Source organism: Hyposmocoma kahamanoa, unplaced genomic scaffold, assembly GCF_003589595.1.
Source record: "Hyposmocoma kahamanoa isolate Upper Pololo Valley unplaced genomic scaffold, ASM358959v1 92, whole genome shotgun sequence".
Lineage (NCBI taxonomy): Eukaryota > Metazoa > Arthropoda > Insecta > Lepidoptera > Cosmopterigidae > Hyposmocoma > Hyposmocoma kahamanoa.
This window is the reverse complement of record NW_020654748.1, coordinates 12064753-12088664: the sequence shown is the minus strand read 5'-3', so window position 1 is coordinate 12088664 and position 23912 is coordinate 12064753. Positions and strand designations below refer to the sequence as shown.

Below are 23912 nucleotides of genomic sequence, written 5' to 3'. Positions count from 1 at the left end.
TATATGCTATGTATTAACCAGTTTTTTGTACTTTTTGTATTTCCTACAAATCTGACATGGCTCTTAGTTCGGTTTTCTCATACATCTCCAGTTTCTCATACAGCTGCAGTTAGTAGTAGTAGAGCTTCTCGTCAAAGAGTTTATCCAGGGTAGTACTGCCACCTTACCTATTTCTGCCGCCAAGCAGTAATTTCAGCATTACTGTGTTGCGGTTTTGAAAGGTAAGTGTGCTGATGAAATTACAAGCACATGGGACTTGTCAACTTATGTCTCCGGGTGGTGGACGCAGTAGCAGTGCCCCTCAGGTCTTTGCGATTTAAAGCTCCGAGTGGTACTGCAACTTTTATGGACAGGCGTGTTTGTTTAAAGCTTACCATTAGGCGCACAAGAAAAAGCGCTCTGACATTCCCCCTTTGGTACAACCGTTGGTACTTACCATTAGCACTAATAAATTGATACTAGTCACGGTGCCAACGAGAAAGAGAAGAGAGAGAAATGTATGTGTTTTGTCACATATGGGATCGTTACGTACAAGCATGTCGTCACTGCTTTGGTAAACATAGAAACTAGTTACTAAAATGTCGTTAAGAAAGGCTAATAAATAATTTATATTGTCATCAGAATGCCGTGGCGTAGCGTGAGAGGTGCGGGGTGAAGTGAGCGGGGGGCGCAATGAGCGCTCCGGAGCCAGCGGTGCTGCAAGCGCTGCAGGGACACACTCAGGGCAGCGACAAGTGGCCCGGACCTCGCGCTGTCAAATTCTATATAGCGTCGGTCTATAATGGTAAGGTTTTAATTCTACTGTTCCTCTCTGTAAACCTATTCATAAAGCTGAGCAGTATAGTTGAGTCTACTCCTACTGTATTTTTGCAATTATCGATATATGTATATCGTACGTAGTCTTAGAGTTAGTGACTTCTATGTAATTTTTTAGGACGAAGATAAAAATTTGGTGTAAAATATAGTAAACGCAATGTTTGTAGTTAGCATTTTAATTAGTTAAATTATACCTCTTTCAGATACTATATTACTGTAATAATTCTCATTTCGACTGTATTTTCTGTATGTATATTACGCGAATACTCTGGCATTTGTGAAACGATTTCGATTTTTTTTGTTAGAAAGAGGGTACCTCAGTATTAGTCTCAGTTAAATTTGAAGAAAATATTCCACCTCTAAGGGTGGCAAACAAGGGATTGACCGGTAACCGATTGCAATAAAACTTGGCAAATAGATGTAATTCCACGAATTTTGAGGTCTGTTTTTATAAAAAAATTATATTTATTCTAATATGGCTGGCTACCTTGCAACTATCATCGGATCATGTGGGATACAGCAGCGCCACCCACTCTGCGACCTTGCCCTGTTTGACTTATGAAACTGAAGTGACCACACAGAAAATTATCGAGTATTCTCCATAAACACATACGTACATTAATTCTATAAGAGACGAAGACATTTTTCTTAATGTGTTACTAAGAGTTCCTTGACCGAGCACTTTATCAAAATAATGACAAATGTAGAAGAAAAGCGAGTGTCATGAGGTGACTTTTGTCCGTCGTTGATATTCTAGTCTGTCAAGTTTGGTGTGACCGTAGTCGTATATGTGAGTGGCATTTCAACGCGCTCGAACACATATGTCTCCGCCTAACTTAATTTGGTATACACGAAATTAATTATAAAATTTATACATTTATTTGCTTTAAATAGAATTATAAAATGTGTTGCTAAAATTAAATTGGAGAATTTAATCCGGAGGATTTAATCTGTAAAACAAGATACGCCATAATTTAAGGATTAATATACATTATACAATAATCCTTAGGTAATATAACTAATAAAGCTAAACTAACGCCATTAAAGGCCACATTCGACGCGTCTGATCAAACAAAATGTGTAAATGTGTAAACAAAAGACGATCGATATTGTATTTTTTGTCGATAGACTAGTAAATCTGCAAGCACCAGGCGAACGACAATATAATTTTTGTCGATTGACAGATTTGTTCTATTTTAATATTGAATTTATCGATAGCTAACAGGCGACAAAAACGATCTACAAAAATCGAGCAAATCTGAAGGCACCTTTATAGACATGGAATCGCGTTAAGCCTGTTAGAAATAGCTTTACGTCCATATACTTAATCAAAGCGAAAAAGACGTGGTTTCGCTCGGTTCGTACGATGTGGCTCAACACAAGTCGGCAACGAATCCGCTTCCTACGAATTTCCGATCGCGTTCGTTACGCAGCCATCGGCCAATGATCGACACGCGACGGCGTCGATGGCGAATCAACGTAATGCGACAAGTGTAGTACAACACGATCGCCTCAAGCCGATTCCCCGTCGATAAGTGTGGTGATGCCCTAAGTCTTTACATATGAAACAATAACAACTGAGTAGAATAAATGTTTTAAAAGCCATCTATGCAGTATTATTAAACTCACGAAATTATATTTAACCCAATATTATTAATTTCAAAAAATTCCACACATTGCTTAACAGTATACGTCCTGCTTAGTATTTACTCAAGAACTTTTGTAACACTTTTCAAGTTATTTTTAAGTTCTCTCAACTCCTTGACCATATCTAAATATATTTCCACAACTGATGATCAACATTGTTTGGATGAAATATGGAAACATTATCAACACACCGCTGAATATAATTAGAACCAATATAGGAATGCTTTTGCCACAAATTTGCGCAAAAACATTTGTGCAAACACTTTTCCTTTTAAGTATACTCATGTAGACGAGCAGAATCTATAAACTACAGCATAAAACTTGCACACGTACATCTTGTACTTACAGACATTGACCTCCAGCCAAAAAATATTTCCATTTTCCAATTACGTGACTACGGAGAGGGCAGATAGTAATATGTCTGCCAGAAATTTAGAATTTCTTAACATACTTTCTTAACAGACTTTCATAACAGTTTATATATTAATGTCCAACAATCCAACTTTAATATCAAGTTGAAGAATAGCTCCACGATGGAGTATTCGTTCTTGGGGGAAATCGTAGTCACGTAAGGCACTTAGTTCACGCTACGGTAGTAAAGCTCAGTCAGAAATTGGAATTCACAAAAAACAACGTAAATACCGAGGGTGAGCTAAATATTCCTGATTCGAGTACTGCCCTCTTTTTTTAACGAATTGCATTGTTTCGAAATTGTACAGAGTTTGGAAGCAAAAAAAAATAAAATATTTCGTATAAGTCGGTGTCGCTTTCGTAACTGTGAAACTATAAACCGTTTTTAATTGTTATTGTTTCAAAACGAAACCAAAACGTGTTGAAAATTCTTTTGATAACTTACGGTTCGACTACTTGTTATGCTCTTTTGCGCTGGCTTTTATGGACTAAAATAGCACTAATATGCTGAGTGGGTCTTTAAAATCTACTAAAGGATGCATTAAGCTTGTTATTGCGATTGTCTTTAAAAAAAAATTGACCGTATATTTGTCTTTAATTACCTTTACGCTTATAAAAACTTATATTTCAGACTTCCGTGAGGAGAGACGACAGATCCTCGAGATGGTGGGCCCGGAGTTGCAATCAACATACGATGATCGATATATTGAGGTACTAAACTTGTTTCTTTATTTATTTATTTCTCCACATATATACAATTTATACTTATTCTAAAGATCTTGCCAACCTGCGCTTTAGAGTGATGGCATGACAACGCACTTTTTAACTAGTTATTCCCATCTGATCCCCTAAAACCAATCTTCTGGTAGATCCGTTTTATTTTATATTATTTTCCATTCCCATACATACAACCAACAAAAATATGTTTTTATATTGTATATATCAATACGTCAATATTAATGTCTTGTCACAAAAAAAATAATTGACTGTAATAATTATAATATTAAACTGAGAGCTTAAATATTACTTAAGTCTGATTTTTTGTTACCTGTGATTTGTAATATGTCAATATGCATACCTGTCCTGTCACAAAATAAAATGCACAACAAATGAACATTTGATTTTAAAACTTGTTTTTCTCTTGACTGTACTTACCTTACAAAAACACAATGATCCGCTGGGAGTTGCAAAATATGGAGGGGATCAGTTCGGATTCCAAAATTGGCGGTGGATCAGTTGAAGGGGATCAGATGGGAATAATCCTTTTTAACCGACTTGAAAAAACGTTTTTTTCTTCGTTTTTTAAGTCGACTGTTTTTTTGTGTGTTACGCGATTCCTCCGGCATTTGTGAACCGATTTTGATGATTATTTTTTGTTGGCGAGAGGGTACCTTAGTATTGGTCCCATTTATTATGTTTGAAGAAAATATTCCTAATACCTACTACCTCTAATGGTGGCAAACTAGGGGATGAATCCGGTTTCACGCATTTTTTCGTTAAGAAGGAGCATGCCAAAAAAGTTTCGACGTTGGCTCCGCCCAAATTTGTGAAACAAATATATGCCTGAAGTTCGCGTGACATGCCACAGGAGATGTTGAATTTTACGCATTAAAAGTACCAAATTCGTTTTAGCGGAATAACTCCAAAACTAAAGGGATTAAAAAAATCCGTAGTGACAGTTCTTGAACATGCATAAATATAATTAATTATCTAATTTTTGTCCTAATACACTGTAGCATTTCGAGGATAAATCGTAAAAATGTGAAAATTAGAGGCCATTTCGTGATTTTTATCTATTCAGGAAACTTTATTGTTTTATGTTTCTGATTACTGTCTATGCTTGAATATATCATGTAGTTACTCATACAATATTTTATTTTTAACTTTAAAGTGGATATACCCCTCTAAACTCAAATCGAAGATTAGGAATTTTTCCTCTACTCCCTCTCAATAAAACTTCGCAATTTACAGCTAAGCCTACAACTTGTATGCAATTCCAATAAAAACGCAGACCAACAAAACTTGAGATCTTTTTTTATAAAAAAAAATATAATCATCAATGATATATATATATAGTTCATAATTCACAAATTAAGTCACATTAAATGCTAGCAAATTTTCTAAACTAAAACTGTCTTTGCTAATAATACATTTTTTAAATTACTAATAATATATTATATCAGTATTCATGTATGTGCGTATATTGTATAACATTTCATTATTTAACAATGTTTTTTAATTTCTTATTCATAACTTTTTTTAAACATTCTCACTTTCCCTGAGCCAATCTATTTATTATATATTTTTAATATTTCTTTTATCTTTTTATTTCTATAATATCACGTGTCCGGATATACAAGTCGTGCGCCTGGTGGTAAGAGACATGGTTATTCATAACAATTGCAAAGCCACTCAGAGCTTTAAATCGCAAAGATCTTAGGGACACGGCCCATGCGCCCGCCACCCTCAGGCATAAATTGACAAGTCCCATGTGCATGTAATTTCACCAACACCCTACAACCCATCAAAACCGGAACACAGTAATGCTGACACTACTGCTTGACGGCAGAAATAGGTAAGGTACTTCTCTGGACGCACTCTTGCATAAAGATCTCTACTGCTACTAAACTAAAAACTAAAACTTGTTTGTGAACAGTTTAAAAAGTTCCTTAGAAAAGTCAGTTTATCAAGAGAACATGTACCTACCCTTAACTCCTTATTTCTCTTGCGTCATTATGCGTGCAATAACAATGTCGAAAGTTGACGGCAATTGAAAGTACCTATAGTTAACAAACGACTTAAATGCTGTATGCAACACAGCACCAGAATGGCCAATTTCTTTTATATTTTTATTTTTAACCGACTCCAAAAAAAGGTGAAGGTTCTCAATTCGTCTGTATGTTTTTTGTTTCTATGTATGTTACGCTATAACTCCGCCATTTGTGAACAGATTTGATTCTTTGATTTGATTCGATTGATGATTCTTTTTTTGTTGGAAAGAGGGTACCTCAGAAGTGGTCCCATTTAAATTTAAGATTATATATTAAAGAAAATATTCTACCTCTAAAGGTGGTAAACTAGGGGATGAATGACTTTTGAGGTCGGTTTTTTTAACCGAAGATTAGGTTATTATAAGACCAAGTGTCCAGACGTACAAGTCGTGCGCCAGGTAGTAAGAGACACGCCTATCCATAACAATTGCAGTCCGTCCCGCTCAGAGCTTTGAATCGCAAAGACCTTAGGGACACTGCCCCTGCATCCGTCACCCTGAGACAAAAGTTGACAAAACCATGTGCCTGTAATTTCAATGGCGCCAGAAATTGGTGAGGTAATGTAGCAGTACTTCCCTGAGTGAACTCTTATTATATGTATATATTTATCAGTTCTCTTTCCACAACCATGGTTAACTTTACATTTATTTAATTTCCTTTCTCTAACTCTTTTTGTGTTATATTTGTTATACACCAATAATTTGTTCTCACTCTTATAGTAATTTTCAGTGGCTATCCTACTTTGATACTTCTCATTATTTAATAATGAGATTGTTTACGTTTAATAACTCATATTGTAGCTAGCTATTATTATTAGTTTTCATATCGATATTTGAAGTGACGTAGCTGTTATTAGTTTTATATCGGCACATTCTATTAGATACAGGAAAGTATTACGAGCCAACATAATGGATGATGTAGTTTGGCAAAGTGTAGTTATTTGAAAGCAGTTGGTAAGGACAGCAAATCAATTGATGTTTAACTGCTGAAGCTATATCAATGCAAATCTAATTAAATCCAACATAAAAGCTCTTTGTGACAAAAATGTCCGCCAAATTTTGCCACGGTTGATTCTAAAAGCACTATAGTGGAAGGGTTAATTAGCTTAGCTACAAAACGTTATCCTACAAAATTTAATATATTTAGTCAGGAACAGCGAAAGAAAAATAAAATATTGCGTTATTCTTGTTTTAATTATATAATGATAGATCATTATATAAGTCAAAGTCAACCTACCTTTTTATTACAATACAATAAAATACAATACAAATAGTTTATTGTTCTTTTCCAAGGAACTTCGTACAGTTAAATTGTGACGTGGAAGACTGGTGTCTAAACTTGGTTGGACCTGCACTATAGGTCACCAAGTATCCACCAACGCATCCCAATGATACAATATTATGATGTTGTTGACAATACCTACTAAGACGTTAAGGGTAAATTGGCATGATGATAAAGAAAATACTCTAATTATTTTTAGAAAAGTTATAGTATGATTGATACATAAATGTGTGTTATGTGTGTAAAATATGTATATTGTGTTGTGAAGATTGCGTGCGTGTGTGTGTTTTTTCTTATAATATCAAGTGATGGGACGAACATGTCGTGCACCTGATGGTAAACTATCCATAACTAGTTGTAGTGTCACTCTGAGCTATAAATCACAAAGATTCAAGAGGCGCTGCCTTTGCGCCCTTCACGCTTTTTTTTACTAGGGGAAATCTTGATATTTACCCCTGAGCCCAGGGAGACTCAGGGGTTATGTGGGGACTCTCCCGCCAGATTGGAGGGCCTACCCCACTAAAATCCCCCCGGGCTTACCTCCCGTCGGTTGAGTCGGCGCCGTGGAGTCGGTGCACATTCACCACGACGCCGCCCAGCCGCCCTGGTTTGCGCCAGGGCTCCCGCGCCAACGGAGGGACAGGTCAGTTGTCCTCCGACCCGCCCCCCAGACGAGTGAGGCCGTGCAATGCAGGCTCCGGAGTCCCTGCCCAGAGTCCGCTGGCCTCACTAGGGGATCAGGCGAGCAGCGAACTGCCTTCGCCCCGTACGTCTGCGCCGAAGCGGGTGCGCGTCTGCCGCGGCCTCGCGCACCCGCTCCGTAGCCCCCTTTTGCGACATAACATCTCCGCAAAAGCAGGCCACCGCCTCCCAGGACTCCTCGCTACCGAGCATGGCGGCGGCAACCACGCCCGGCAGCGAGAGGTACGGCGCTACTCATCCCACCGGCTGCACACCTCTAGGGTGTGCTGCGCGGTGTCATCCGCAGCGCCGCACTCGTGACACGACAGGGACGGTTCCCTCCTCGCCACCTTGTGCAGGTAGTGACCGAAACAGCCGTGCCCGGTCAGCACCTGCACAAGGTGGTACGACAGTGGCCCGTGGGACCGGCTCACCCACTCTACGAGGAAAGGACGGATCGCCTCTATGGTACGAGCTCCATAGGTACGAGATCCGCCAAGCCCTCTTTCCACCGGTTCCGCATGCGCTGCGCCGCTAGGTGGCGCTCCCGCTCGACCTCTTGGGGAGCGGGGCGCTCGCCTCGGTCCCTCATTCCCCGCCGGTATGCGTGGACTCCTCCGCCAGGACCTCGGCTTCAAGGTCACGCGGCGAAGTACCGGCGAGGACGCATGCGGCACTGCAAGCCACCGTCATGTTCGCCCTGTACATTCGCAGGGCGACCACCCTCTGAGGCCTCCTCAGCAGCGATTTCGTCGCCACTGATAAGGCCCCACTTCAAATGGGAGCCGCGTATAAGGCCATGCTCCGGCTCACCCCGTGCGCCCGTCACCCTAAGACATAAGTTCATAAGGCCCATGTACCTGTAATTTCACCCTTCAAAACTGGAACGCAGTAATGCTAACTTTACTGCTTGGCGGCAGAAAAAGGTATGGTGGCAATACTTCCCCGGACGAACTCTTTCACGAGCTATTGCTTCCATGTGTTATGTACATATTTATAAATTTTAATAGTAACAACATTGTCTTGGCCCAGTTAAGGCGCCGCAATCAAGAATATATTAAATTAAAAATTAAAACATCAATCAATTGTAACATCTATTATTACACGACATTTATTGACGAATAGCGGATGCTCTTGGCAGCAATCGAAGCTTAATTTGATGTTGTTTTACCAACCAAACGTACAGGTAAAACAGTTTGCGCATGCTCTGTCAGTAGATGACAATTTGAAATGTGTCAAGTTGATTATAGTAATTGCTTAACACAGTTTTTGTTAATGTTATTAAATAAAACAGTATTACAACGATCAGTGGTGGTTTTCGTAAAAGTCAACATCTAATCTATACGTGCAGGTATGTGAATTGATCAAATTTACGAAATATTTTATTATCTAAATCTTCTTTGCCAAAAGGCGGCAGTGGTGCAAAAGTAACAAAACAAGGAGGTACAATTGTAACAAGAAAACAGTTGTATTCAAAATAGGTACTTTACATATACCAATGATTTTTTTGCATCAACTGAACTAAATAGAACACATATAGTATACGATACACATTTTTTAAATGGCATTTCGTTTTTAAAAATTAATTCTGACACGCGCAATAGAACCGATTCAGCATGGGAAAAATTTTAATTCGAGCCTAGGTAGTATCGACTGTTAAGTGACTAGCATAAACTTCTGATAAGAGTTTATTTAATTTACTTTTTACTGTTGACGATTTTTGTATGTTACGAGTGCCGCAATTGTAACGTTATTAGTTGATCTCAATAAGTGTCATTTTCTGGAGTTTTATGTACCTTTCTGTTATTTCCTTTATTTTGTTTTATTATTAAATAACTTAAAATTATTGTGGCCAAAAAGTATTGCTCTGTGTTTACTAATTAAAATATTATGAAGAATTGATTTTTTTGTTACAACTGACACACCTATCCCCTGTGCGATCAGAACAGGAGCGTAACTTTAATAAGAAAGATAGAGTTGCTTTGTTGTCCTGGAGATATGGTAATATGAGGAAGTTAGGTTAGCCAGACCTACTCCTAGTCTGGTAGGCAGGATCTCTGATAGGCAGTGTCTTGTTCATGTGGATAGGAAGAACATTTTCATCCTGGGCCCATAGTTTACTCCACAAGAAAAACAAACACAAAAGATTAACAAACACTTAACAATAAAATATGAATAACTTATCAGCCCCTAGAAATAGAAAACCGTTAAACTACCTACTGAAGAACGAAGAAGAAGAACTCATTTTATTTATTGTGTTCATGAATATATTAACCTGGATATATGTGTATAGTTGTTGATCATTCCTCCAGATGAACAAGAACTGTCTGCTTTCAAGGGAAAATATATTTGTTTAATTGTGATGAGTCTTTAATATGATATATCACCATATCATATTTATGTTGTTGTTGTTAGGATAATTTGGGTATTTTTTTAAAATTGTTCTAAGAAAGTAAGAATATCTGATGGAACGTGGATAGCTGCACGACCAGGACTAAGGCAGCTGGGAATTCAATATTGATGTTCCCCAGCGAACAGCGTGCACGATGAAGATTGTTTAATGTTGTGTTTAAAGAGTTTAAGTAGCATTCAGCCTAGCTAGGATTTTGGCTAAAATAAAGAGTTAGGGTTTCATAGCTAGGGTTTAGATAGGATACCTAAATAGCTAGGATAGCTAATGAGTAACTATATTTTGAATTGCTCGATTAGGATGTGATCATAGTCTGTCCTTTTTAGATAGTTTTTTGGCAGATTAAAGCCACAGCATCCTCGGTGGTTTTGTTTGTTGGTAAGATAATAGCTTCCGAGCAGTGTGTGGCTAGCCTATAGTAAAGGCTGATCACATATGTAAGTTGCCTGTCATAGGTAGGGCACTCGCTTACAGTGAGGACCCCCCCCCCCCCCTTAAGTTGTGAGGAGGAGGGATGTAATACAGGCAGCTTAGGTTTGTATTTAGACTTGTATAAATAATAGAGTGTTGATGTCAAACGGACATCTAGGTTGTTCTAGAATAAGCTTCCATCAGTTAAGACGTAAATAAATATCTGTTCATGGAAATAGCCCAGTTTTATATTTAAAAAGTGCCTCTACGCAAACCCAAGCTTCGACCCGTTATAGTACCGTCGTTGTTTTCGATTTCAATAACACAAGTGCTTTAGTTACTTACTCGTACTTTGCGATCAGACAACTTATGTGATGTTGTCTAATATTAAAAAAATAAGAATGTAGCATTAGTTATAAAAATAATAATTGTAAATTATATTCCTAAAAATACTCATGCTTTATAAAATGTGCTTTACGGTGTTTGGTAAATAAATTATTCTGTATAGGTATGAAATTTCTTTAGAGATTCTGTTATACATTTTAATAGACATTACAAATGGTCCTGTGCTGTAGGTGCATTTGTGTCATGTGCTGCTTACCGAGTCGTCGGAATTCTCCTATGTGCGATGTCGATGTGGATTCGAGTCTCACCGGGTCGACGAAATTTTTCTGTGTGTTCGTAATCATACCATGTATACATTATATTATATCATTATAATATAATATATACGTTAAATAATTGTACCTTGACACTCAACTTTTGTTAGATGAAGCTATGCCTCATTTTCTTTCTTCCGGCACTATCTTTATTATCAACCGACTGTTACCCTTCCAAGCGATGCGACATAGTTTTGAAAAATTTGAGAGCCAAGGTCAACAGTGGCCATATTTCTTCTCGCCTACGTTTTTCCTGGCGTCCAGCCGGCTTTCCGTATGCAAGGAACACTTACTGACAAAATGCAAACCGTTTTATCCTATTACACTAGTTCCACGAATTCAGAACTCTATTTCAAACTTGCACGTACATATATAATATTTTCATCTATATGGACGTCTGCAATCTGCTTCACTGCTTGCAGTAAATCATTTTTTGATATATTTTCTTAAATACCAAGTTTTATTGAAATCGGTTCCCGGAAAGTGCGTAAACCCGGATTCATCCCCTAATTCGCCAATATACGGGACTTGACACAGGAAATAATACAATCTCAGTACAGCGTACTAAAAAAGCCGACCTCAAAAGTACGTGGAATTACATCTATTTGCCAAGATTTATTGAAATATCCCCTAGTTCACCACTATCAGGACTTCATTCAGGAGATAATAAAAATCGGTTTTTACTACTCAAAGTATATTGAGAGAGAAAAACGCCTTGAATTGGAGAATAGCAAAATCAACAATTAAAATAATTGTTCCTTATATTAAAATTTAGGCGCTATTTATAATATGAATCTTGCGTGAACAGCCACCCTTAGAGATGGATGATTTTCTTCAAAATTAAATGGGACCACTATGGAGGTACCCTCTTACCAACAAAAAAAAAGAATCATGAAAATCACAAATACCTATAACATACACACAAAAAAAACATACTGTATAATTGCGGACCTCCTCCTTTTTTTGTAGTCGGTTACCAAATTAAATGATATTTCGTCTCTATTTCTGGTTATACACTCGATGACTTGTTTACAATAATGTGAATATTTACAAGCTTATTTAGTAAATATTCACACACTATCGATTACTATTCGTTGCATAGGCAGTGAATAGTATATAATTATTCTTGATATAAATTTTATCTAAGATTCTCAGATCTAAGATCATCTCAGATCTTTGCGATTTAAAGCTCTGAGTGGCACTGCAATTGCCATGGACAGTCGTGTCGCTTACCTACCACCACCAGGTGTTCTTCACTTGGTACTATGAAAAAATGTAATTCACATCATTTGTCGGGAAAGAAAAAGAATGCAATGCAATATCACGTGTTTACAATGCTCAGCTAAGTATGATTCTATACAACATTAGGTGATATTAGAAGATAGTGCTACTTTTGTGGTTTACTGCTCCGTTTTAACCGAACTAAGCGCAACTTTTCAATGTCCTATTCACTGGTATGGAAATTAAAAACTACTACATTTATTACAAACTTAAACTATTTCAAACGTTACGGACATATTTCCAAAATGGTTTACCATTTTTGCTTGTAAAACGAACCGCCATTATGATAAGCTTTTCTGGCCACAGTTATTTCAATAATTGAATTAAGTACTGGCGGAAAAGGAAGTGGAATTAACAAAATTCGGAAACTTAATGACAATACGGCATTTGAATTGCTAATGCCACTGGCAGTTTTAATAAATACACTGAAATATATTTACGAGTTTTTAATAAAACGTCCTATAACATAATGATTAGTTTTTATTGATTATAATAATAATAAATAATTTATTTCAGACAATTTATATCCATATCATTTGTACATTTTGTACTATATACCTATAACATTTTAAAAGTACTCGTACATACAGCATAATAATTAATCATAACACATCATATTGCACTTATTTAGTTTTGATCTGTTAATGTTGTTAAAACCAACCACCAGGCGAGAAAATATATTTATAACTTTTTTAGTAAAAAAAACCGACATCAAACGTTTGCATCGGCTTTTTTATTGGAATTACATAAATCGGTTAACGGAAAGTGTGCGAAGACAGATTCATCCCCTAGTTTGCTAGTCTTGGATGTGGAATATTTTCTTCAAACATTAATAGGACTAATACAGAGGTACCCTCTTTCCAACAAAAAAGAATCCTGAAAATCGGTTCAAAAATATATTGAAAAATAGCTGTCGAATTGAGAACCTCCTTTTTTGAAGTCGGCTAAAAATTTCATAAGAGTAATTATAATAATAATATTTTACTTGATTTCGGTCTGTAAATGTGGTTTAGGGATTGAATTCGAAAAATTCGTTCTTAGTTCAACTTTCATGTTTCTAAGACTTATACTTTTTGCTGTGTGCACATAGTGAACTGCTTCAGACCCTACTTCTTTACACACTTATAGAGATTATTCGCACGTCCCGTCACGTTCGTGTGTTACGTTACGCATGAGAGTAGATGTCTAACTTAATTTGTTATGGGCTGCTCGCTATTTAGAGCGTTAAAAACCAGCCAACAGAGCAGAGCGTCTGGGAAATCTTTTGAGAGATTACGCAGATGTTCTGAAAAGCGAGAAAGTGCCTATTCGCTCTCATCCAGTCTCACCACTCCAGTTCACTGTTCTGCGTTTAAAAAGACATTCTTGGTCCAGATTTTTTGTGATTAAAATAAGTGCGCATTTCACCTCCATCTCAACTGATGGAAAGTGATGTGAAGGTCGGCGATGGAGCTTGCACACCTAAATAATTCCTGTTCATTTTCGCCTTGAAAAGGCCCAAGTTATAGCGTTCAGGGACCAAATCTGTGGGCAAGGAATTCCACTCCAGTGCCGTACGTCGTATAAATGTTGAAGCGTAACGCTTCATGCGAATTTTGGGTACCTATATCCATAACATGGGGGAACCCTAGCTTGTCTAGTCCCCCGATGATTGGATGGGCATAATAGCATAAACAAGCAGCTTACGGTGGTGCTCAACGCCTGCAGCTTCGCCATTATTATTCATAATTATTATACGTATGACGCGAACGGGTATGAAATAAAATCGGTACTAAGAATGTTTTTAGTTGTCCAAGGTCACTACATTTTAATATTTGTGATATGCATTTTCATTTATATTCATATATTAATATAAAAAATGGATTTTGTAATGCCATTGTCAATCTATAGATCGAGTTTGTGGACATGCACTACGGTTCCGACGGAGGCGATGAAACCAATCCGGCTCTGCTCCGATACCATCTCGAAGAGATACGTTGCTGCAACAGAACTTCTAAAGCCGGATATTTTCTGGTAAGCACAATAAACTTAATATATATAATATATGACATATATATGGTAATATATATATGAAAATAAATATTATTTATTTATATTTATATATATATATTTTTTTTAATTATTGTATTATTTATTTTCATATATATATATATATATATGAAAATAAATAATATATATGATATATGACCTTCATTTTCATATATATATATATATATATGAAAATAAATAATATATATGATATATGACCTGTTTAAGTTCTGTAATATTATGTGTATGCCATAATATTTTCTTAGGTTGTTCCATAATAACTAGAGTTGCAACGAATTGGTCATTATTATCAGTATTCGGCTTATTGGGCCTGTTTTTTCCTATTCGGTCATACCACATACCTAAAAACAAAAGGAAGAAATAAGAAAAAACAGTAAATGATCATTTAACTTTTATTAATGCAGAACACACATTGGAAGTTCGAAAGCGAGAGTTTCGCTTCCCTATCTAAACGATCAAAAGAAATGTAACATAAATAAGTTATTTTCATTAGAAATCAAAAAGGTAACATATCAAATTAAATTACCTACTTATTATCTAATTTACTTATGGCTAAATAAATGCCAAAAAAATCAATCAATTTCAAATACTTATTGTTTGCAAACCCAATTTAAATTAAGTTTTTGAAAGTTAACCAAACTAAAGTAAAATAAACAATTACTTTCGTCATTATGTCATTAATTTAAATTATAAAACTTGAAAATTGCAGTGCCTACTGTTTCATTGTACAAAATTATTTATAACTGACGTTAATAAGCGGAATATTTAGAATAGAATAGAATAGAATAGAATAGAATAGAATAGAAGTCGTTTATTACTACGCCACAACAAAAATATACACAGTAATAAAATGAAGACAAAAAAAAAGATGAAGCTACATTAAAACAAATAATTAAAATAAAAATAGCTGAAAAAAAGGAATAAAAATAACATCATACACATCAACAAAGCAAACATGAAATATTTAACACAATTAAACTAAGGGTCGTATTCTAGAACTCTATTCAATGCTCAAGTCAGATTTGCACTGGCAACACAAGCACTGGAAATACGACCCTAATGGCAGGGACTTGAGTATGATTTCGAGTGCTTTAAACCATACTCAAATCATGAATTGAGCATTGAGTAGAGTTCTAGAATACGACCCTAAGTGTCATGTACGCGGCTGTGGCGTAAGTAACAGGATCCCACTCAGCTATTGTCACCACCAAGGAAAGGCTGTGACGCTGATTTTCAGTGGGCCCTAAAACCGAGTGAGTACTTTCGTACTAATTTTCGTACTTTAGTTGAATATTCAACTATTATATAGTCCGATGCAACACCTAAAACAGCTGATGCTTAATCATGAAAAAGACAACGTAGGTTTACACTAGCGGTAAGTAATTTACACTCTAAATTCTTAAAAATATTAATGTTATTACAATAGCAGCTGTTTAGTTGCTAAATCATCTTTGTTTACACAATTTAGAGAAATAAGTACCTATGAAATCACGTGAAAATAATGGCTGAACGCTCGCTCCCGGACCGTATTTATCTAAAATTGGTAAAGTCATGTAATATCATTTGTCATGTAGCATTTATCTTTATAAATTTCTATCAGCTTTTAAATTTTAATAAGTACCTCACCCTTCATCATGATCATCATTTTAGCCCTGTATTACTTACTGCTGGGAATAGGCCTACTTTCTCTCTTGCCAAACTTTCCAGTCCTGGTGTCTCTTGTATAGGTTTTGACCGCGACTTTCATTACATCGCCTACCCGCCACGTCCCGGTTTTTTTCGGCCTGTCCTTGGCCAACACTCTTTACTCCAGCGGCTGTCATCACGCTCAACTGCACTTAAGGTCTATTACACGGTCCCCAACATCTTGAACTTTCGTCCGACGTCGGATTAACGTGTTTAAAATTTTATCGAAAAGTATGTCACCGAGTATGGTGTCCTCCATGGCCCTTCTTGCAACTCGTATTCGGTGCACAATTTCCTTATTAAGCGTCGTTGTTTCGGCACCATGTCATTGTTGGTAGGGCACGCTGGTTGAAGAGATGGATCTTCAGGCACTGTGGTATCTTTTCTGACCGAAAGGTATCTTCCAACTATCCAAAAGCTTGGTTATCCCTTGCGTAGTACCTCACACTGGTAAAATGAAACTTCTCTATTATTATTGTTATTTATAATTCGAAGTTCGTAAAGTTATGAAAAATTCAAGAAAATTAAAAATACTTAAGATTTTTTTTTATTAAAATTTTTTGAACAATTTCAATCTTTAAATTGAATGTTCGGATTACCTCAGGCAAACTTTCAAAGAATTAAAATAATATTCAATGCTTTTAGAAATAACTTTTTGCGAGCCCTAGGTGCACAAAGTTTTTTATATGCCGTCATTTAAATTTCAGTGTTACTGGAAATCCGTTCAACATTTCTATAAAAGAATTTGATTGAGTTTGCTTTGTTAAAATTGAATTTGTAAGTTAAAAATATTCAATTCATTTTCAATGTTGAAATTACGAGTATTTTTACTTTAACTTTTTCTTTTATAAGCCCGTGGTGTTCTCGCAGCAAATATATTCTATTACTACAATATTCGATTATGGTATTTTCTTTTGTTTGACCTTAATTATGTCGTACTGTATTTCCTAAAAATTCAAATGATAATTTTTACGTGTTTAATAAAATTTAATCTACTTCACTGTAGTACAAAATTATGCCTCACGCTTTAGCATCTGACCATGTTTTAAATTGTCCTTGACTACGGACTACTGCGACTTCTAAACATCGTTACGGGAAGAGGCTGCCCTCTAAAACAGCCTCTCGATTAACAAAATATCGTGCGTCTGCCACGTACAATTCACAATTATTATTCTCAGTCGACCGAGGGGATGCGACGTTGCCAGCTCGCGCCTTTGTAGCGGATTTCAGGATATTCTAACAAGATAATAATTTCAGGATGGTAAAGTCGTAAGTCGTAGTACTGAAACCATATTCGTTTTGAATTAAAGTTTAAAACGCATCCTAAATTTGAGGCTTGAAATTTCTCGAAGATGACCTATATATACATTTAATGAATTTTATCTATACCATTTTTGAGACAACCTGTACATCATGACCCCTTTTAATTGATTAATTTATATTAACTAATAACTTTCCATACGAATACTTATGAGTCAGCAATAGCAACATTGTTTTACAAGCTTTATGGTACACTATATAGAAAAAATGTTTAAATTTTTCTTAGTGCCTCATCGGCGGCGAAGCATCGTCTTACCAGCCTGTGCTACCATTCAAAATCCCATCATCAACATTCGAAGAGTTAGTAAAGTCGGATTCTGCGCAGGCGGCACTCGTCCGCGCTTGCTATCGCGTCAACGGTGATGGCACCTATCATTTACATGGCGATGATAAGTGGTAAGATAGATTACATAGTAATATCAATAGATACGTACTAAACTTTCTTCTAGAGTTTCAAAAATACAGTATTTTGATTTGAATTTTATATATACATATATCGTTCTTCCCTTGACTCAAATTATTTTTCGATAAATATTTTGATGTATTTTCTATGATCTCTATCTGTCAACGCTTCTATTTAAGCTATAACAATTTACGATTTTCCTGAAACGGGATACGATTACTTAGTGGGCTCGTAAAATAAATAATTTAGGGAATGGAAGGAGGGTTCCCTTCACATAAATATCGGTACAGCTTGGGTCCTACAGGTTATCTTTTATTGCGAGGACCGAAAATGTGTAGGGCTCGAGAATTTCCTGTCACTCGATTTATGTAACCTGAAAAAACATTTTTATTAAAAGAATAATATTTTTGGCACTCATATAGAATACAACTTTCGTGAAGTAAACTAAGTGTTATATGTACAATGTTTCGCAGGAGTTTTATGTAGTTATACATTGTACAATCAAAGATATCTTATATATGTTCTAGGCAATGTATGTAATGCGGTATTCTGTACAAAACCTAGGTAGTCTATATTAAATACATAGTAGTGTTGTGTGTATATGTTTAATGTATTATGTGTGTATTATTTTATTATTAATATGTGTTGATGTACTATTATATCGTATAATTATTTTTCTTTTATCAAGAACCGGATTATTTAATTTTATTTAAATTTATTCATCCTTTTTTCCTTTTTTCCGTTTTATTCTTAATATTATACGTCCATTATATGCAATCATTTTAGTGGATATTTGTAATTGGCCTATCCAAAAAGTGTTAAACGTATGTTAAGATTAGAATTATATTAAGCATGGCTGTTTTTTCCAAATATTATAAAATAAAATAAAATAAAATAAAATAAAATAAAAATGCTATATAATGCCAAAAATATGTCGAGATTAATATAAAGTTGAAACAAACATTTGAGATGAATAATCATTTATTACGTGCGCACCACTGAGAATTTTGTATAATATCGGTTGTCATAGTACTAACAGGAATAGTGCTGAGGCTCTTAAGATGCGCGCAACACAACAGTCAGGTAATGTGTGAAATAACATCTCTATTATAGACTTTGCCTAGGTGTTCTTTACAATGCCGAATGTGCATTAGGCAAAGCATAAAATTTGGTAAATGTAGGTGCACAAAGCAATGTGATAATAGAAAGTGCTTGTGTGTTAAGAAGAATATTTTATGCACGTCCAAATGTGACAATAGGAGTAATCTTGTAAGAATTAGTAGGTAATTAGAAGAATTGGTCATTGGAATTGGTAATTAAATTACAAATGATATTTGTTTAAGAAAAATCCGTATTTTTTCGAACAAAATATCATATTATAGTAGCAACTAAGACTGATACGCAAATTATGCACGCTACACAAATCAAACTTATCATACTGTTTAATACATTAAGCAAAACTGTTATATTACGTGTGGCGCACTATAAGGTTCCGTTTCCGTTTAATGAATAAGATAAAAACACTATAAATGGTCAGAAATGAAGTTATTGTTTCTCAAAATATTCTCCGTTAGCGTTACTTTTTCATACGAATGAACTAATTTTGAAAACATTTATGCGACTCCTCCGTGACAATCTCTGAAACATATTTTTCATGCTCTTCGACAGCCTCTTCACGTGATGGAAATCGTTGACCGCGTGCGTAACTGGTTAAGAACCAGTTAAACCAGTAAAAATTTTTTGGAAATAAATAAAAGTCACACGGTGCCAGGTCGGGACTGAACACAGGATGACCCATAAGGTCAACGTTGTTCACCTTCAAAAATTCATTTGTCTGTCTGACCGAGTGAGAAATGATATCATCGTGGTGCAAGACAATACGGCATTTACGGTTATTTTTACGGAGTTTGTCAATAACTTCCGGCAAACAAATGGTCGTGTACCAATCACTGTTCCCGGTACAACGATTCTTCCAAGTAACAGTAGCCACGTGTCCAGTTTTATTAAAAAAAGAAGCAATCATTCGCTTAGAAGCACTTTGCACGCGCGCCATCTTGGTTGGTTTCGGCTCATCTCGATAGACCCGTACGCTCGATTGCTGCTTTGTTTTTGGATCGTAACTATAAATCCATGTTTTGTCACCTGTTACTACGTCCCACACCAAATTTGACGCCCCTTTGTTGAATCTGGTAAGCATGGCATTGCACCAAGTGACGCGATCCGTTGTTTGAGCCTCAGTCAAACTCTTTGGGATCCACCGAGAGCACAGCTTTTTCACACCCAAATGTTTGTGTAGTATTGATTGTATTTGACTCATGCCTATGCCTAAAGATGCCCGAATCTCATGGTATGTCACATGCCTGTCTGTTTTGACATAAGGCGCGCAGCATCGATGTTTTTGTTGTTCACAGCAGTGGACGGGCGACCATCACGAAATTCGTCACTGAGATTCACAGGACCGCGTTGGAATTCTGCAAACCAGCTATAAATAGTCGTCTTGCATGGTGCTTCATCGCCAAAAGCAGTTTGAAGCCGAGCGAAGCTCCGCTGAGTTGTCAAATTACACTTAAAGTCGTAGAAAATCATACTACGAAAATTGTCACGAGTTAAATCCATGGTGATGTAGGCAACCAATTTCTAAAATGACGCCATAATGTAAAAACAAGTGACAGACAGATAAAACAAACTGTATTCTACAGCCAAAGAGTTCCATTTTCAAATGTTGTTGTTGTTAATTACTTTTTAAATATTGTTTATGTAAGTGGCCAGTTCCGGAAACTTATAGTGTGCTCTATGTAGGTGATTATGTGATATCTGAAAGTAAATCCAATATTGCTTTTACTAACTATAAAAATTTAAACTCAACTTAATGGAATCAAGCATCCATTAAATTTAAGAACATAAGTTTTTCTTTGTTTAAAGTATATCATTGAATATACAGCTTTTGTTCAAAAAACCATAACAAACAATAAAAAAATGTAATTAAATAAATAACGCAAACAAATTAAGTTCTGGCAGCTTTTTCATATACCTATATACTACGTAACCTAAATCCACAGAAGGGACTCGAACCAGTTAGAAACACAAACAGAAATGACTAATTTGATTTTTTGTCTTTCGTTAAATACTTTGCCAAATCTATGGCCGACGTTCTAACAGCACCTAGGTATTGTATATAATGTAGTAATATATTTATTTTAGTAACAGTAGAGCTCCTTGTGAAAGAGTTCGTCTAAGGTAGTACTGCCACCAAGCAGTAATGCGAGCATTACTGCGTTCCGGTTTTGAACGGCAAAGGTGCTGGTGAAATTATGAGGCTTGTCAACTTACGTCTCAGGGTGACGGGTGCAGTGGTAGTGCCCTTTGAGCGGCACTGCAACTGTTGTGGACAGGCGTGACGCTTACCACTACGTATCATAAAAAAAGTCATTGTATACAATGCTTAGGAAATGTGTATAAAAGTTAAAAACACATTATTTATTGCGTAAAGAAGCCCGGTTTGTATACAATCTCTGAATTATACACATTACCGTTAAAATAGATAGAAAATACATAGATAATAATATCTATAACTTTTTCTGCAATATCTAATGTTATAAATTGATACTAAACCTGTTTTCAATGGCTATTTTTCGAAATAGGTACAACGATCTCGTGGAGCGAAAAGACCAACGCAGTCGATTGTCCGAAGTCCAGAAAGCGTTCAACGCGTTGGCTACTGAAGCACTTCAAGTCAATGCCAACGTCAGCTCATTGCTGAAGAGTCCTGTTGAGCATCAGTGCGAATTGGCATTAGGTAAGGAACCTTTCTTATCAAACGAATGAGCGTATCAGACAACTACACTTATTATCTGGTCTCAAACTAGAGAATTCTCTGGATGGAGTCTGGTTTCTGATGCCCTGAACACCCAGACCAAAACGGAGGAAATATTATTACCAAATTTGTTCATCTACTACGGAGCACAACTACTACAACTACGAAATTCAGCACAGCAGTAGCGAGGCGTGAAAATTGTCTTTAGTGAAGTCGGAGCAAAACAAAAAACACATGCCTTAATAAATTTATTATTAAGAAACTAGTACACTTTATTTCACTAGTTAATTATTCTATACGTAAAATAAAGCACAAAATGTATTAAATTACTTTAAAATATTTATGATATTTGATAATTCGTGGATAATTTTAGGCAAGCCGGTGGGAACCGAGTTTTATGGACACCTTGCCACTGCTAACCAGAACACCCAGACCAAAACCACTTTAGAAAAGTTCATTTCCTAATTGGTTCTACATGGAATCGAACCCAGGACCTTCTGATCAAACACCCACTGTGCAAACTGTTGAGCCATCGAGGTCGTCAATGACGATAACAACATCGTTACTCTGATAAGATAATAAGGAAAAAGATATAAATATTTGTAGCACGCAATAACTATAACGAAACACAATTATTGCCAGAATAACCAAATATCGTGGACAACACACAGAATACTCACAATCAACGTCATCAATCTATATATCTGTTCTTTTTTATTTAATTTCTATTTTCTTTTCTTTTCAATTACCTCTTCCACATAGCTTATAATTATAATTTTAATAATAATAATAATAATAACGCACACACTCAACATAGCCCCGCACTAGGGAAATCCTGTGTCGAGGGTGCCATGGACACACACATAGACAACCACAAATTACGCCCAAACTCCGGCATGGTAACCGTTCGGCCACGGAGGCAGTTACTTATATAATTACTTATATGGTTAGTATTGTAATTATACAAGAGTCTTGTTTTACATATAACAATATTACTATCACAATAAACAACAAATTTTGTTCCGGTTTCGAAGGGTAAAAAGGTGCTGGTGTAATTAGACACATGGGACTTGTCAAGTTATGTCTCAGGGTGACGGACGCACTGGACGCAGTGCCACTCAGGATCTGAGGTGCACCTGCAACTTTCATGGATAAACCAAATTAAACAGCCTCGAAAGATACCTGCGCTATAAAAAGGAGGCTATCCCTGTTTATGTTAACACTGATAATGACTGTGAAAACGAACGGATAACACCCATTCAAAAAGTAAAACAGTTTGCAGTCTGCGAACATTATCATGAATAAACCAAACATTCAATTAAGTTCGACAAACAAGCCAAGTGAAATTAAAAAACATCCTAATTTCAACAGGGAAGATAGGTTCTCAGTACCAAACTCAGGTAAGGGTGCTGGTGAAATTACAGACGCATGCCAACTTATGTCTCAGAGTGACTGCTAAGGACAGGCGTGTCTTTTAACACCAGACGCTCGATTTGTTCGTCCCGCCACTTGGTGTCATAAAAAAACACCAGTTTGAGATCCAGTATTTCCTCTGATGAGAAATCTCAGCCAAACATAAACCTGCAAAACTACTTATTAATATGTGTTAATTTATTTCTAATTCGTTATAATTAATAAATTGAAATCAGTAAAAATTCGTAATGTTAAAATAAAATATGTTGCAAAACATAATTACGTGGCTTAAATTGCAATGTTCCTTGGTAAATTAAAAATAAGGTAAGTATTTCAATACTTACCTTATTTTTGAAGGATTAATAATTTTTGAAACTATATAGAAAAATATGGTGGTTTGTAATAATGTTCTGCCGTCCGTTAACTAAAATAGCGGCTAAGTGACATAACAATTTTTTGAGATATCATTAAAAACTATAACCCAGTTTTAGAATAATGAAATTGTTAGATGATATTTCAGCTATGCTTCATTAGGGTGAGTTCCGATAAGTCAAACACATTAACTAATTTTAACTGTTTTTAAAGAGAATTTTGTAATCTATTTTTTGATATTTAAAACGGTTATTTCACGATTTTGTTAGCCGCGTTTTGGTTAGTGGACAGCAGTATTAGAGACATAACTACTTGAAGACTACCATCTCAGTCAACCGTGACCGTGAGACCTGTAAAGGACGCGAAACGTTGGTTTGTTTGAAAAAAACAAACATACGCGATTTAGATCCGAAAAATACTTTCATTTCCAAAACCCATTACTTTATTGTTATAGTTTTCGTATCACATTTTTCCAATAAAATACTTC

At 35.9% G+C, this 23912-nt stretch overlaps 1 protein-coding gene across 1 annotated transcript in view; it reads left to right on the top strand.

Moving 5' to 3' along the window:
* The first annotated feature begins 629 nt into the window (after positions 1-629).
* The window catches only part of LOC113236548, a 98609-nt gene continuing 75326 nt past the window's right edge, over positions 630-23912 (top strand). Inside the window, exons 1-5 of the mRNA XM_026472677.1 lie at positions 630-784; positions 3506-3585; positions 14259-14381; positions 17650-17819; positions 21468-21622. Of these exons, the coding sequence (XP_026328462.1) occupies positions 673-784; positions 3506-3585; positions 14259-14381; positions 17650-17819; positions 21468-21622 (640 nt within the window). The 5' untranslated portion in view covers positions 630-672. The remainder of the gene's footprint in view (positions 785-3505; positions 3586-14258; positions 14382-17649; positions 17820-21467; positions 21623-23912) is intronic.